This window comes from Crocodylus siamensis, chromosome 4, assembly GCF_052110815.1.
Source record: "Crocodylus siamensis isolate JL-2025a chromosome 4, ASM5211081v1, whole genome shotgun sequence".
NCBI lineage: Eukaryota > Metazoa > Chordata > Crocodylia > Crocodylidae > Crocodylus > Crocodylus siamensis.
The window spans coordinates 197,417,577-197,435,236 of record NC_143398.1 but is presented as its reverse complement, the minus strand read 5'-3'; the positions used below and the strand labels follow the sequence as shown (position 1 = coordinate 197,435,236).

Genomic DNA, 17,660 nt, shown 5'->3' with positions numbered 1-17,660 from the left:
GAGTACTGTGTCCAGTTCTGGGCGCTGTACTTCAAGAAGAATGTGGAGAAGCTCGAGAGATTCCAGAGCAGGGTCACACTCATGATTAGAGGCCTGGAGACCAAGACATAGGATGAGAGGCTGAGGGACTTGGGATTGCTCAGCCTGGAGAAGACAAGATTCGGGGAACCTGGTTGCAGCTTATAAGTATATTAGAGTTGCATATCAGGGGTTGGGGGAGACAAGGCCCCTCAGGGGTGGACAAGAAATAATGGGCACACACTAATTGAAGATCACTTCAGGCTAGATATCAGGAAAAACTTCTTTACAAGCTGAGTGCCGAGGGTTTGGAACAGGCTACCCCCAGAAGTAGTTACAGTCATCCACCCTGGTGATCTTCAAAAAATGTCTTGACACCAATCTTGCTGGGTCACTTGGTCCCAGCAGTCTTTCCTGCCCACGTGCAGGGGCTCTGGACCAGGTGATCTGTAAGGTCCTTTCCAGCCTAACAACTATGAAACTATAAAACTATAAGAAGAGTATATTCAACTGTACAATGGATTAGAAAGGACTTCTGGTTCTGAGCAGTGGCTAGGCAGAGGTCACTAAGACAGTCACAGGAGTGGTTTCAGCTTAGTGCCAGGGACAGAATCCAAAAGGGAGAGGTTCTACAATGGAACTAGAATTCCAGGCAATGACCATAAACAATACTATCAAGGAGCTTAGAGATGAGAGGGGGAAGAGAGATGGGTGTTATTTCAAGAGTCAAGTACAATCAAAGTTATGTTTTTTTAAGATGGGAGAGAATAAAATTTGCTTGTACACTGAACTGAGAGTTAGCTACACTGGAAGTATGCCTGAACAAAGCAATTAAGTAAGAATAAATTAAGGGTTTTTTTGGATCTGGTCATTATGGAACAATCTCTGGCTACTGTAGGTCATTTACATAAAGACAAAACTAAAAAAAAAAGCCTAAAATAGGCACTTGGGAAACTAGCATTTCCCTTCTTGGAACCTGATTTACTGTACTTCCTTTGCCTGATCCTTCTCTTCAGCACCCAATTATTTCAAAGCAGAACTTTATATAGCTAGGATGAAAATTAAAATGTTCAGGCTGAGGAATTTTGATTAATAAGGTCAAAAGGACTAGAGTGTATTTTTCCACTGTTGCATGTGGGAAATTAGTTGCAAATTTTCAATGGATAATAAGATGAGAGTTGTGCATACTTTTCTGTTAGATTGAAAAAATCCAACACCACTTGATTTATATATCTAATTAAATACAATTATATATTTGGCATAGGCACTACATGTTGTATATAAAATGTAAAGTATAGCTATAGATCCTGAGTTCATGTTTGTCAAAATACCAAAATAATTTGACAATTAAGAAAATTATAGATATATGAATGTATGTACATAGAACAAAATAGTTTCAAGTATATTTTAGGGATTGACAATTGCTCTGTGATGTTTTTATCAGAATATGAAATTAGAATTTTTTGTCATATTTATTTTACATTTATACAGAACATTTCATTTTTTTATTCTATGATGTACTGCATTCTGAATATACCTCTGTTATCTGAAGAGATTAAAGTTATCACAGCACTAACAGTTCAGTCACTAGCATTGACATTATGGAAGAGATATTTTATTGATGTAATTCCTGTATCTCCATTGGTTGTATAAGCTTAATTTCACTGGAGCTATGCCAGTTCATTTCAGCTGGGAAACCCTGTTTTTTAATGACCTTTGGAGGAGTAGCTCTGAATAATGATGCCACTATGTTTCTGAAGACAGTGAGACCCCTGGCAGACATTACACTTAAGATGTTATTAACCAGTTAATCATGTCTTAAGTATCAACCTGGCTACACATTCTTGTAGTTAATGGTGCGATAAAATGGAATAATCCACAAAGTTACTACACAATATATGTATAACAGCTTTGTGGCTGGTTTCCATTGTGCCCTAAATTGCACATGTGGCTAGTGCCAATCAATCAGCTGATTGGCACTCACAGCCACAGCAGCACCAGGCACCTGGCTTGCTACTTGTGAATGCATGCAGAGTCCAAGGACATGATTCCAGTCTCCCCTGGGCATGACTGAAATCTAATCTCCAGTCCCACAGTCATGCCTCCTGCCATATGTATGACAGGAGGCATGACTCTTGGGATCATGGATCAAATCCAATTGCATGTTTAACTGAACGTCTCTCAGCGGCCTTAGTATGTAATTTCTTCCTGAATTCTTAATAGGAAAAAATAAGAATAGGGGATAATTAAGCAGTTGTCACTGGATCCTGAGGCTGAAATATGTGAAAAAGGAAAGCACTGGACATTTGCTCAGCCCCTATGAAAAGAGTATTTGACACAATGTGCCTGATCTGCAAGCTGCTAAGGGCCCTTTTATTTAATTGAAGTCAGTGAAAGAGGCAGGTATATTGCACTTTGCACAGCTGGACCTAGTACAGAGAAACATGCCTCAGGCTCAGTATGGCAACTAACCCATTCTAACCAAGAAGGGAAGAAGAGGGAATAGGCAAGGTCAGGACACTTGAATGCAGTGAGGTGTTATGAATGGCTACCATTTTAGGAGTTTCAGCCACTCTTTTTGGCAATTAGAAACATATGGGCTAGGAACAGAAATTACACACAAATCACTTACCTATAAGTGATAGGACTGGTTTAAGTAAACCTGGTTAGATGTAGTATCAGACTTAACTGATTTAGGTTAAATCAGTTTATTGAACTTCTGTCTCAGATCCTCTCCAGAGGGGAGACAGTCTCTCAGCATTGCAGGATACTTTGCACCTCTTCTGCCTACCTCCCTTTGCAGGGTGGCTGGACTAGTTTTGGCCCAGTCTGTCTGATCCAGTCTGGCATGGAGGTGTGCTACAGCACCCCACAGCTTCTGGCCACTGCGGGCAGGTAGCTGCATTTCCAGAATCAAAAAGAAATATTTGTTCATTTGTTTATCGGTTTAATCTACTCATCTTAGATTAACCTGCGAAGATTGAGTGGATTCATCCAGCTTTTTGAGTGTCTGTACTTAGCCCTGAGGTCCTGTAATTAGCTCAAAATGGTTTTGAGCATCAAGAAAAAAAGAGTACCTTTTACTTGAAAAGGCTCAGTACTTCACAACATACATTGTCGCAGTATCCTGAAGGCCTACAAGTCTCCTCTCAGCACAGTGGGTCACAAGTTTCAAAACACCATGGTCCTTGGTGCTGTTGCCTCCAAGACAGGTCAACAGATACCCAAGAGAGTGAACGTTTTCTCATGGATTCAGACACCTTGTGTTCAAATGTTGAGTGTTATTGGTGTATATAGAAATTTGATCCAACTAACTTCTTAACACACTGCTTCAAGAGTTGTCTTGTGAATATAAAACAATTATATTAATAAGGAAACTAAAGTCTGATCTTACAAGTATTTCCTCCAGTAAAGTAGCTCTATGGTGGATGGTGTGTGCTTGTGGGTGTAACTGTTAGTGTATCAAAGCCTCTGTCAATAATCTCAGTATTTTAAAACATATTTCTGATATTTGTCTTTTTCTGAAATAATTTAAACTAGCCATGCAGGATATGAGTTAAGGTTTCAGAACCCAGACCTTACATGCATAAAAGCAAAGATTTATCCAATTCACAAGGCCCAGATCCAAAAATTAATTTAGGTGCCTAACATCTATTTACTCAGCAAAAACTCAGTGGGGATTAGTGTTGCAACCTCCAGAAACATTTCTTCCAGTCCCACTGCTGCAGGTTTATCAGTGAGTAAGGAAGGAAACGCATCATCTTTGGAGCATGATCAGCTGTGCCACAACGTGTCATGGTACAGCTGATCTGCTTCATTGGTCATTTACACACCAGGATTGTTGTCCAACAGAATTGGGCTCCTGTCTTACATGGGGGCTCAGATGCCTGATTCTAAGAAACAACAGTCCCAGGTACTTCACTCTGACACAAGGTGCCCATCTGTAAGTGTGCGTTTCCAACTTAAACATGCATGCCCCAAGTTGGGACACAGTAGTGTGACATGTGCACCCCAGGATATGCGCATCACAAGATTCCCCTAACAACAGTGGCAAGTGCAAAAGGGGGAACTCCCCAAGATGTTCCCCTTCCATTATTGGAGATCACACCCTGACTCAGGGCATGTTAATGAAAAACACATGCCAGGAGAATCCCCTTGCAACACTGCCATGCTTTGTCTGCAAACCTGGAGGGGGGAATCCCTATGGGCACCTATACATGTGCCGGATGTCTGCTGCAACATGTGCTAATTAGTCGAGTATGCTGGAGTGTGCTAATTAACACATTCCAGCAGCCTCCACATCACATGAATTCAGCATGCTGTACTTCAAAAAGGCAGTAGGGGTGTTTTAACTAAAGCTTATATAACAGGCTTTAGTTAAATTGCCCCTGCTGCCATTTTGAAGCACAGGATGCTAAATTCATGTGACTCAGTAGGTGCTTTAATTAGAGTGGCTTTTGGTAATTAAAATTAGAGTGGCTGGTGTAATTAAAATGCCCCTCCCCTCCTTCACCCCAGAGCATGTGTAAAGATGCCTTGAGGGACTTACTCTCTCCATAATTGAAGACATGCACTGGGGGAATCACCTGCAATGGATTCCCACAGTATGGGTATCACAGTGCCATGCCCAAACTTGTAGTGCACATCTGCAAGTGGGAAACCATCCACTTGCAGTCATGTATCGTGTGTTAGGGTGAGGCACCCAGGACTGTTGTCTTCCAGGATCAAGTCTCTGAACACCTGTCTGTGGCTGCCTATACTCTCCCACCATAAGCAAACAGATGTTGGCTTAAAAAAATCAGCACAAATTATGGCTAGGGTCATCAGCATCACAAAATTTAGGAATCTGTGATATAACAAAGGACTAAGAGGTATATTTGCTTGGGTTTTGTGCTGCCATAAACATTTTTATTGTTTCAGTCACATTTATTTTTCTTACCTATAGCAGAGCAAAGGCAATTTCTTTCATAATGGGAATGCATAGGTTTTGTTTTTTCTTAGTCTATGTTTTTAAATCTGTTACATCTTCAGGCAGTGAACAGGCTGATTCTGTTCACTATAATGAGAAACACCAGGCTTCAGCTACTATATACCAGCAGAGAATAACTGAGTTAGATGATCAGCCTATGAAACCAAAGTGGAAAGATACAGTATTTCAGCACCAGTCAGTCACCATTTTTTCCAGGTAGGGCCCTTCAAGATGCATGATAGGCCTTGCTCTGTAGGTAGCAAAAGTCTTATTTAATTTCTTATTGAATTCAATGAGAATCTTTGTTTTGGCTTTTATGGCCTTAAGAAAGCCAAAACAAATAAAAGGACACCACGCATGAAAAGTGCCTTTTGTGAGAGTTTGCACTGGCTGATCTTCCTGAAATGTACAAGAGATTTTCCAGGTGTCTTGGTACACATCTTTGTCAGCCATATTGACTAGATCCTGTGCTGGTGTAAATCAGTATAGCTGCACTCAGGTCAATAAAGTGATGCTGGTTTATATCAGCCAAAGATCTGGCTCATTGTTTCTTTAGAGGTTGGAATGAACCATCATCCCAGATTGCAGGTATATTGACACATTTGATTTCTGTCACCTGGGAATAATGGATCCAAAGCTTGTTTGTCAAATTAATACTCTTCCCTGAGTCACCTGCTCTATTTTAATTTACTTTTACAAACTAAAAAATTCCACACATAACCCCCTCCCACCTAACACATTTTTGAGGCACAAAGCCTGCAAAATAACTAGATGACTTGAATGAATGTAACAATGTATAAAACTGAATTTATGTCTAACAAGGGATTGTTTTCTGTATTCTTTGAACATTTTGGTAATAATTTCTTTAAAAACATACTAATATACAGACAATGAAAAAGACCAAATGTTATTTTTCTAGAATTATTGTTTTATTTATCCTTATCTTAGTTTCCATAATAAGAGAATGCCTCGAGTACATAAACCAGGATTTAAGAATCCTAATTACTTGGCAGATTTTTGGCTGTCTTGTTGAGCTGCCTGGGAAAATGGAGTAAGTTGCATCTAAAAGCAAGAAACCAAGGGGAGAAACAAAGGAGAATATGGTAATTGTTTTAAGGTGCAGACAAAAGTGGCAATTTTCACCTGATCTGGCCACAGAAAACAGTTTATAGCTGTGACCAAACACAAGTGCACAACTACAAACAGCTTAAAAAATGGCCAGTTGGGTGAAAATCATGCATGAGTATCAGAAAAAAAAAGTTACAAAATGCTTAGTCTTTTGTAATGTGTGTCTGCAGAACTCCTAGCCTGTTGCTGTTTTCAGAATGTAAGTGGGGACAAGGAGCAGAGGGAGTTCAGTCTGGGGGGTTTTCACCCATGTCCCCCGCTGGAGGGCCAGAAGGGTATATTGTAGGCCTCTACCCCAAGCCACAAGAATGAGCTCCCTCTGCTGCTTTCCCCACTCCCATTCTGAAAACAGAGGGCACTGGGAGAGACCCTGGCTGTTGCTATAGGAACCTGGCTGCAGGCTCCCAGCCACAGTTACATTCCTCTCTCCCCTGGAATGAACAGTGAACTTCTGTTTGGCCTGGGGTAACATTGTAACTCAGAACACTTTCCAAAAATTGTTCTGAGTTACAGCTGGGAGCTGCACTTCTGTCTGCACCCTTAGTGTTTCCTTTAAAGCAGTATAGCTATGTTCTGCTGTGTACCCCAGGCTGAATTTAAAGACTACATCTAGTCTGAAGCAAATTTAGACCACGTAAATGTGTTCCTCTTCTTTTCATTTACTAGGAAGTTCAAAATGCAGGCATGTTCCAAATCTGAGTTTTATAAATGGCTGCTGTGTTTCAGTGAGCCACACTATAACCCAAATACCTTTGTGCTTTAGAGTGGGGATAAGGCATAGAAACAGAGTGTAAAATCAAGATCCCAATGTGATGGTTTGAGTCATCTGAGACTTTTTTAGAAGAGATATCACTGATATAATTTAGGAGCATTTGGTAATTTCACCATTTGTGAAGCTGATTGTTTTTTTTTTATCTGGGGTTTTGGTCAAATGGATAAAAGCAAAAGCCAAGATGTTGATTAGACTGCAGAAATGTCGAAAAGTTGCTTCATTTGCACTCACAATTTATCAGGAAAATATAAATATGCTTTGAGGCAATGATTTAATGTAAAATGCATTACCAGTTCAAAGTATATTAGTGCATGCTTGCTGAAAATAGTTTGGCATTTAAGCTTTCTTCATCAGCATTAATTAGATTGAATTACCTGCAGTGAAATCTGAGCCTTTGAGGAAAAAAAACAGTTCTGGCCCTTCTGGTTTAAGAATGCAAGGGGGAAAAAAGGAGAAACAGAATTAGAAAAGCAGTGTTAAGATGGTTTTAGTTTTAAGACTATAAAACAACCCTGAGCAAAATAAATTAAAGCAGAGAAATGTCAGGACACTAAATTGTTGTTGCGGGGAGGTGGATCAGGCATTCTGGGAAGTCAGAATATTATTATATGTAGAATTGAGAAATGTTGCTGCAGGTCAGGTGGCACACAGTAAAACCATGTCTGTGAAGGGAAGCTTTCAACTTGCGGTTCAACGAGCGTAGAGAAACCTCTAAACAGAGCCTGAGAGGAGCAATCTTAATGGAGTAAGAAGGGTGCAGCAGTGTGAACAGTGTGACTTTAGGGCAGAGAGTATGAGCAGGACACAGTGTCCTCTGAGCAAGCAGCCTCAGGGCAAAGTATTAGTGGAGCAAAGACTGAGAAGGCTGAAGCAACTTGAGATGGGGATCAGGGCAAAGCAGATTATAAAAACAAAATAGCTTCAGGACAGAAAGTAAGCAGAGCTGTTCAAGAGGCTGAGCACGCTAATGAGCTCACAAGATTACTTGCTGTCTGAGAAAAGGGGAAATTTGGCAGTAAAGGAGAATCATTTATGGATCAGCACTCCCAGTCCTATTAATTTACAAGAGTTATTAACAAAATGACACCTATGTACTGAAAGGTAATAATTGTATGTGCTGAACATGTAAAAAGGCAACACTTCTGTCCTAAAATTTTGCATGTGAAATTAATGCTACAGGGTTTTTTTTCTGCTTGGCTTGATCTTTCTAAATCAGTATATTGACAGATATCTGCAAACAGAACAGCAGACACTCTGATGTCTATTGTTAACTATTTAAGAAAGCAGAAGCCATGAACTATGTTATTAGTGTGGAATACATTAGAATCTAAAACACAAAAGTAATTTGTTTTTCTTTTTAGCTTTGCTTTCTACGTAATTTAGATTAGCTTTGAAGATAATATCAGGGCTTGTCCTATAATTTAAATATTTTTAAATAAAATGTTTTTGAGTGTGGATATGGGCATAATTTAGCCACTGGCTCACCTAGCTTCAGAAATAATTAGAGAACATTGTTTCTGGCAAGGGACTGGATGAACTTTATTACCTGCTTATCACTTACCTACTACTGATGAGTCCTGTAGTTCAGATTACCCAACCTAAACAGCTTTGAAAAATCAATATTGGAGAACCTTTATATGCCTGTTACCATGACCTGAAAACTACTTTCTCCCTTTCGGTTTTGTTTTCAGTTTTATGCCAGTTTCTACTGTTGGAAACAGTAGACGATCTTGAAGAAAAATGTCTAGAATAAATACAATTGTATTACTAGTCAGGATTATCCACTGCAGATCATGTGACAAGGTAGCATTTTGTTGAAGCTATGTATGATTTTATTAAATCCATATATTTCCCTGTCATCGAAGGGTCTTAATCAAGATAGGAATTCTACTATGTAGCTTCTGTAGACAGAGGGCATATCTACACATGTGCTTTAATGCATAATAGCCTATTCTACTGCACATTAAAGTAGCATACAAAAATGGTGCTAATATGCTAATAGACAGTAGAATAGGCTACTGCACATTAAGCATCACCTTAAAAAGTATGTTTGCGCTAATGAGCATTACAGCAGCTTAATGTTCATCAATTTAGTACCTCATATTGGAGGTACTAGATATGTGCATTAGGAAAAACACATGAATGCACATGTCGATGTGCCCAGGGAGAAACATTCTAGGACAGTAATGTATTGCTCACAAAATTTGACAAAAATATAAGCAACTGTTGCATCAAAGAACAGAAACAACATGGAAACAAAAAAATCTTTAAAAATTGTAACTGCTGTTCTGAAGAGATATAGAAACATTTTGGATTTGTGTTACTTTAATTTATCCCAATCTTACCTTTTGGAGGTATGGAGAGTGGAGGGGGATAAATAGTAAATTAGCCAAAAATGTGGTTTCAGTTGCCATGCCACTATTGACAAATGCCAGATGAATTGGGTCAAATGGTTTTGGCTGGAAACATTGTTTTTAAAACCAGATTCACAGAAGTGTTGGGCCAATGAGTATTCTACTCTTGAATGAGCTTAGTGGTCAGAGTGCTCATTAGGGGTGTGCGAAGCGGGCCCTATTCGATTCAGATTCAGATTTGGCCCGCATCGGGGACAGTGATTCAATTTGTTGATTTGGATCATTGTCCCTAATTTGATAAAGCTGAATCCAAATATGAAGATTTGATGCTGCTTCAGAGAATCAGTGATTCAGCCATAGACACAGCTGTAAATGCTTTTTTCTACATATCTTGAGGTACCAGCGTGGCTTGCGAATGCTGTGATAGTGGGGTGGATGGAGCATCCCACAGGAGTGCGAGGGGGCCCCCCACATGCTCAGTGGTGAACCCAGAAGTGGACTGGAAGCACTTCCTGTCCACTTCTAGGTCTGCCAGGGAGTGTTTGGGGGGACCCTCCCATGCCCCCCCAGCTCGGTGATCAGCTGCAGGGGTACCTTGGGTACTCAACCCAGACTCAGGAGGCACCAGTTGTCAAGCTGGAGGGGTGCAGGGGGCAGTACACTTTCCAGAAGACCTGGAAGTGGACCAGAAGTTGTGGTCTACTTCCGGGTCTGCTGCCGAGTACACTGGGGAGCGCCCCCATGCTCCTGTTGGACACTCCATGCTCCCCAGCATCATGACATTCATGAGCTGCCTACTACCTGGAGGTATGTAGAAAAAACATTTAAAGCTGTGTCTATGTCTGAATTGCTGACTCTTTCCAAATCTCTCTGAATAATTTGGAGGGTTCCATTTCGATTTGGAGAAATTAAAGGGTCCTCTGATTCAATTCAGATTTGATGATTCAGCCACCAAATTGGGCCAAATCCCTGCCAAATCAAATCAGGGACTGAAGCTTCACACAGCCCTAGTGCTCACCTAGGTTGTAGGAAACTCAGCTTTATGCTGCTCCTCTTTCTGAAAGAATTTGTACCCTGCTCTGCACCCAAGTAACCACCAGACATTAGCCTATTCTTGGGTATAGCACACTTAATCCCTCTTGTTGAAGATATTCCATTTGTTATCAAACACTTCACCGAGTGAGAGAGAGAGAGAGGAGAGAGAAAGAGAATGATTTCCCAGCCTAATAGCTGTGACACTGTAAGGCCTATATCGAAAACGGTTCTGGGAGGAGGCTAAACTGGCATCCCGGACAGGGTCAGTTTTGCGGAACCCAGGAGCCATGGGATAATGACCTAATGCATCCGCTGTTCTTTGGATAAGACTAGAAAGAGGAACTGCTCTTGCCTGACCCAGTGGCTCTGGAAAGAGGAACTTCAAAATGACAGCTTTGCAACATGAAATAATAGCTTTGGTCTAATCCATGAAAGGTAATAAGCTTTGCTATAATCCATAAAACGTAATAAGACTAGAAGCTACTTTTACTGGAGAACCCAAAGAGATAGGGAGTGGGAGTGAAGGTATAAAAGTCATGAGAACTAGGCCCCGGGTGGAATCACTTTGGGGAAGGACAAGGCTGAGGACCCAGTAAAGGAGACCATCATGCCACCCTGGACGCAGGGTGGGGTTCCCAAGACTAGTCAGGTAATGACTTAGGACAGGATAGGAAGTGCCTTTCCTCCAGCCCAATGCGCTAGCAGTTTTTACAAGCCCTTGTATTGAGTTGCTGCCATTAGACCATTTTTCTGTTACTTACAATAGAAGTTATACTTGTTGCTTTGACTCTGGTGTGTGACTTGAGGGTTACTCACCTTCCCCCCTCGGAAGGGAGGGAGCCCTGGCATTGGTGGAGAATGCGGGCAATAAGACACCCCTTCTAGGGGGCAGCCTGGCCAGCTGCATCTGGGGAGCTGCGGACATGTTCACACACCGGGGAAAAACCACAAGTCTTTCCAAACTTAGTAGGAGGGTGCACCCATGGACATCCTCTGGGGCAAGGGACCTCAGGTCCCTTGCCGCAGTTGAAGGAGTTTTTGCCCAGTGACAGCTGGGAAGGAAGCCAGGAAAAACTGTGTTATTGGAAGGAGCCATATCCTTATTATGGGAGGTGGTGGGAGCTTTGTTGCCTCCAGAAGACCTAACTCTGGAGTTGTGGGGGAGAACAACAGGTGGCAGTGGCCAATCTAGTTGGTGATGAGGAAGGACAACCCGCTCTGCCCGCTTCAGGAGTGGAGAAGGAGACGCCCCCCCCCGAGAGTAAACCCCCTCCTATGGAGTTGGAGGTAAGTGCAGTTATGAAGCCCAGGTATCAAGTGAATCAAGAGGGCCCTAGGTTCACCCTACATGACTGCAAGGTGGTCCCATGGAAGCCCACAGATTTCCAGGTTGAGCTGGCAGCCTGGGTGAAGGACCCAAAAGAGATCTGGCTCTCCTAGGCCGATAGGGTAATGTCTCAGAGACCAGATAAATTTTTCACTCCCCTAGAGGCGGTAACTGTATTAACCAAAATCTTCCCAGGGGAATGGTATAGGTCAGCACAGGCCAGTCAGAAGATAGACCCAAAGGTCTCAGAGTTTTATGTTTACCAGTTAATGGGCATTGTACTAGGGACCTTGGAAGCTTGGGAACTGACCAAGGATCAGCACGCTAGAGAGCTTAAATGGATAGATTGGCCAGGGGCAGTACGGTAGTTAAGTGGGGATGCATTTAATGAGGCGGCCTTGGGAGGGACCTTGGATGTGGACACCCTGCCGGTTGTAGTCACTGGAGCCACTTGGGAGAGTACCCATTCATAAGGGATCTGGTTCCTCACAGGGTATTCTGATGCAACATTATAATGCCTGGACAAATTGTCCCCTGGCAGAAATTATAAGTAATTTGATTAATTATGATTAATTTGATAGGGGAGCACCCAAAATTGAAACAAGTGGCAGTAGTAAGGGGGTTGCCAACCGATCTGAAGAATAACATCCCCTGCTGCCAACTCTGGAAGGAGCTGAGGGAGAGAGGAATCCCTATACAAGATTGATGGAAAGCCCACAAGTGAATTGTATTGGTTGTGGAAAGATGACAAAATTGGGGAGACGACTAAAGATTGCCACGCAGTGGTAGCTATTCCCTCAGCACCTCTGGAAGAGGAGCCCGAGACCATAGTGAGGCTCTACCCCAATCTGAAAATTTTGCACACAGATTAGGGAGGCCCTGGGGAGGGAAAGTGAGGGACACCCCCCTCCTTGCTTCCAGTGGGACAAATCCCCGGGCACTCTAGGGGGTATCTTTTTGCCCATATTACGATTGAAGGAGGTGAGGTGGAAGGATGGTTTCTGATGGATACTGGGGCGGAGGTTACGATATTCCAAAGGGAACGCCCCCCCCCAATGGATGTCCAGTGGTGCTTAAAGGGGTGGGGGGAGGAGCTGTTAAAGGATGGGACATAAAAGGCATGGTAAAATTAGGAGAGCGGGAGGTCCCCAAGGTAGTGATCGCTACCTGACTCCAATTGTGGATATTGGGAACCAATGTTTTGAGTCACTGAATTATAGATAGCACCCACTGGAGGGTGATGGCCCTAGAAAAGGAAGCCACCTTGCTTAGGGATGGACCATGGATCCATTCAGAGTGGGATGTGGGATGTACCAAAGAAGAGATACAAATTGAATTAGAAAAAGAAGTAAAACCATGTTTTGTACATCTCTACTCTTACTAAGACATAGATGTAAAAGGGCATTGTTAAGGGGGAACCAAGAGACACCTCAGTTCCAGCCAGTAGGCTAGAAGGACATACTAATTAGTCTATGGCCATGCTTTTTTGTTGAATGAAACAACATTTTCTATTTTGATGTGAAAATAATTTTTTAAAATTGAAATAAATCCTTTTCTATTTTTTCAATTCTATATCTGAACCACTACATCTATTATCTGCACAGTCTTAAACTGACAGTGTCCATCAGGCTTTATTTTCTCTTTGTTTAAGAACTTCTGAAAGCTAAAATTATTTTTAGTAGCCAGTTGTAAGCTTGGCATTAGGTATTAGATGGATTCTGTTTACACTAAGAAAATCTGACTTCCACTGAATACAATATCATTTTTTAAGCAGGATACAGCTTTTTTCTAAATATCTGCACATCCCCTTACACTAAATTTTTTTAAGTCTAGCCATGTGATTCAGCCCAAAACATTTTACAGGGTTATTTCATTTTAGAAAGTTCCAAAGCAATATATTTAAGCTTATAAATAATTATATTGTGTGTCTTATGTGTCTTATGCATTACAATACAGGGAAGCCCATAACATTTTATTGTGTGAAATTGAATTTCATTATGAAAAGACTGGCAGAGGAATGACTGCAGGCAGTAGGACTGAAGTTATGGAGGTCATTACATAAAATCAGTAGTTTTCTTACCATATGAGGATCTTAAGTTTTGCATGCAATATAAATTCAGTACAGAATTCTCATTCAATATCATTACTTTCAATTTGCACTGGTATTTGTAAATTGAAGTGTTGTAAATGAGCCACATTGCTAATAGACTTTGCTCTTCCAAGCTATCTCTTGTACCTGGCTTTTATTAATATTATGTCCTACTCCCTCATTTTTTGTCCATAGCTCTCATTGCCTTATCTTCTAAAAATAAGAAGCTGAACGGCTATATATTCTTTCTGCTAGTATTTTTTTTTATTAGGCTTTTGCATAGTATCTCTTATGTGGGTACAGCAAGTAAGTAATAAACAGCATCATGGGTCCAGAGAGAAACAAACTACAGATGAATTTGCAGAACAAGCATAACATTGTTTTGAAATTAATGCTCATTAACCTACATTTGAATGAAATTAGAACAAAACTGATTATCTAATGAAAGTGCTTATTTCTGTAGTGTCTGGGCACTCACATATTTCCTTAGTTCCCATGCAGTCTGATGTAAGTAATTTAAGGATTCTGGATAAAGTAGAGCCTGGCGGAAATAAATAGATTGATGTGGTACAATTCTAAGTACTGTTCTGATGAAAGGGCAATGGTTTGGGTGCTGTCATTTTTGGCAATAGTTGGAAAGATCATAACAGCATGAAGCACTGACTGTTTATAATTACAGTTGGCAGAATTGCTTATTATTAAGGTTGCATGGCATTTCCCATTACAAGACCCCTTTTGTAGTTGATTATAATGTTGGAAAACTTGAACCATTTTTTGGCAGTTTTTTTTCACACTAAATGTCTGTCTTAAACTGAAATTGTTTGTTTTGAAACTGTAGTATCAGGTTAATGACACTGTCAGATTAGCGGCCATTGAAGAGAGTATAAACTCACCTGCACCTGATTCAGTCTACTGAAATTAAGAAATTGATTCAGATTGATTCAGGGATTGATTGTACCAATATGAATGTGACCAGCACCTGGCTATTAAGATTAGAATGATTATATATTAAGAATAGAAATGATTGTTTCATCCTTTCTCCTGAGTTCTTGAAACAGACTAAGTTTGAGATGTACTTTAACTGCCTAATCTTCATGGAAACCATACTGTGTTATTCTTGCTTTTCAGGAAAAAAAATGAAATTGTAATAATAAGATGGAATTGCTTGATTTCATGCCACACTATAAAAGAATTATCAAGACAGATGATTTGTTTTGCAACAAATGCCCCCAAATTGAAAATACTATGTTTCCCAAAATGGAGCAAAAGCAAAGAAACTAAAATTTCAAACACAAGATTTAAATATTTGTTTTTGGTGAATTGAAAAAAAAAGTCTAGATGAAACTAAATATTTTTGTTCTTATTTTGACTTTAAAAATATTATAAAATAATACAAAAAGGAAAATCAACACATTCCACACAAATTAGGTTGGGACATAATGTTTCCATTATACTGAAATGCTTTTAAACTTTTTTCTTTCTAAACAGACTTTCACTGAAATGACACAGCTCTGCAATGGTAATATTGAAGTGATGCTGTAACTGTGATGGTCCAAGGAATATTTATGGGGGATAACTTTTATTGGACCAACTCCATTTGTTGAAACATATTTATCTAAGTTTTTCGGTAACGCTGCACATTTCCTCAGATTTCTGGGAGGCCCCTGGCAGATATTCAGTTAAGGGTGCCATAGGATCTGCTGCATGATCCCAACAACCCTGCCTCCTGTCATGCTACATAGTGAGTTGACCTCTCTCAATTTCAATATCTCGGACAATGATGTCAGGAGCACACACTTTATCTTGCTAAAAGAATTCCTTCCTCATCCTGAAAAAGTATAGCTCTTTATACATAAAGACTTCAGATTCAAACTTCAGTCTTTTTGAACCTCAGATTATCAAGTATAATGTTTCAGTATGACACTTCTATTTTGACATTGTGTGACAAACATTAATTTAAACCTATGGTGGGCTTCCTTTGATGTAATTAATTATAATCCATCAAGTCTTTAAAGTATTTTAACCAAACTCTTAAAAATGTCTAGTGTTTCTTGGGAAGCTCCCATTTTTGTGCCCTAAATGAGGCATTTAGAAGTGGCCTGATTTTCATGGTAGCTGCTCAGTATTTTTGAATATGAGATATCTTAAGACATGTCTAAAAGTTGAGACCCCCACAATTCAAAATCTTTGTTTTTAAGAGTCTTGTAATAATGGGATATCTAAAAAACTCAGGCATGGTTGTGTTGCAATGCTGAGCTGGAGTTCGTCTCTGGTAAACAGAAGAATAGATCTATAAATTAGGAACTTTTTTGAATAGGTATCTAGCAAGTAAGAGTGTTTCTGACTAATACTGAAAAAAATACATATGCCATTAGAGAAACTGCTGAGGAAAAAAAAATTAAGCAAATATATTATCCTTTGAATTGCTGCCCAGATCATGTCATCTGTGATTAGTACTTTTATATCTGAAAGGCAAGTGAATTAGAAACTAATTACATTTATTCAATTGTTCTTTCTAAAGATGTTTGTTTTGTAAAATGCCACATTAATTGCCTTTTTTGGTCTCATTTCTTTGTCCTTTGTGTGTGCTATTGTCCATCTTCTTTTTATCCTGCACATCCCTACAATGTGAACCAAGAAAGCAGGGTTTGGACTCTCTGTGGTTGCCTTTCTTATTTAGCTAGGATTTGAATCAGAGGAGATCATTTCAGCCATGAATAAGCAAGCTAAAACACATTTCCCTCTCTGACTCAAAACTTTGCAAAGACTGAATCTTTTTATAATAAAGCGTAACACTGAGGCTAAGTGCAGACATTTGTGGGGGTTAGGGGAAGGCTAGACTGGGTTCAAAGTGGCCACCTGATCTAAGGTAAGTCAGGATGGGGGGGCTACAGGGGAAGGGGTTAGGGGGAATAAGGGAGCAAACAGGCTCAAGGGAGGGGACTGGTAGTTCACAGGGGGATCAGGGAGGCAGGTGGGGTTTGCAGGAATTATTGGGAGGACATGTGAAAAGTGCAGCCCTGTGACTGGGGCTGGTGGCTAGACTTTCCTATTTTTGTTTGGATTTAATAGGCCGTGATATAGTTCTTAACAGAAAAAATCAAGTATAAGGAAACGTGTTTCTATTAAAAATGTGGCCTTGTGCATTTCTGCTTTTGTATGAATTGAAAGATTTATGAAGGTCAGCATCAACTAAGACCTTTAAAAAACATTCCATGGACTATTTATTTTTCCTTTGGACAGCAAATAACAAGAAGTCTGATTTGAGTATATGTGACTTTAACTATTATCTTTATATTTTCAGGGATTAAGCATCTAAAAAGTCAGAATAAGTCAGTGTTCCCGGAGGAAGAAGAGGGAGTCAGTGAAAGAGAAGAGGAATGGGGCCATTAACTAGCATCAAGCTTTTGCAAGAAAGTTATTGTGAACAAGTGAACTGCTAAACTTTCCATACTTAACATAGAATTCTTTGCTTATGTTCCTGAAACATTCTTCATCTCAGCACTCAACACACAAGCATAGTAGGATGCTTTCTGAGAAGCATTCCTTAACTGGATTTTACAGCCATTTGCAAACTTGTCCTGTGATACTTATAACTAAAGATAAACATTTATTTTACTGTCATTGTTCTTTCCTTTTTTATGACTTAGAACTATAATTTGCAAACATGTTAGTGATCTAACTTCAGTACTGCCAGAGCTTACTTATTGAATGTGACCTGTACTCTAAGACCTATTGTAAATAGTACCAATTTAAAAGCTACGAAATAAATACTAAATTCATTTAGACAAAACTGTATGCTGTACAGTATTTTTTTCTAGCCTGGAAAAAAATGTAAGGTGCCTTTTAAATCAAGAGCAGCTTTTATGGTATTAATCTTACATACAGTAAAGTACATCAAACTCCAAATAAGCAAAGACACTTGCTTAATTGAACGAAGGAGGCTGTAATTCATATTTTCTTCTGGT

General features: G+C 40.0%; 1 protein-coding gene across 2 annotated transcripts in view; it reads left to right on the top strand.

The window, feature by feature from the left end:
* The window catches only part of PPP1R1C (protein phosphatase 1 regulatory inhibitor subunit 1C), a 97,259-nt gene extending 79,810 nt beyond the window's left edge, over window positions 1-17,449 (top strand). Inside the window, exon 5 of one of the 2 annotated variants that reach the window (XM_090041243.1) lies at window positions 16,997-17,449. In XM_090041243.1, the coding sequence (XP_089897369.1) occupies window positions 16,997-17,085 (89 nt within the window). In that variant the 3' untranslated portion in view covers window positions 17,086-17,449. The remainder of the gene's footprint in view (window positions 1-16,996) is intronic. The other variant, XM_090041242.1, reaches the window with a different exon arrangement.
* The last annotated feature ends 211 nt before the right edge of the window (window positions 17,450-17,660 follow it).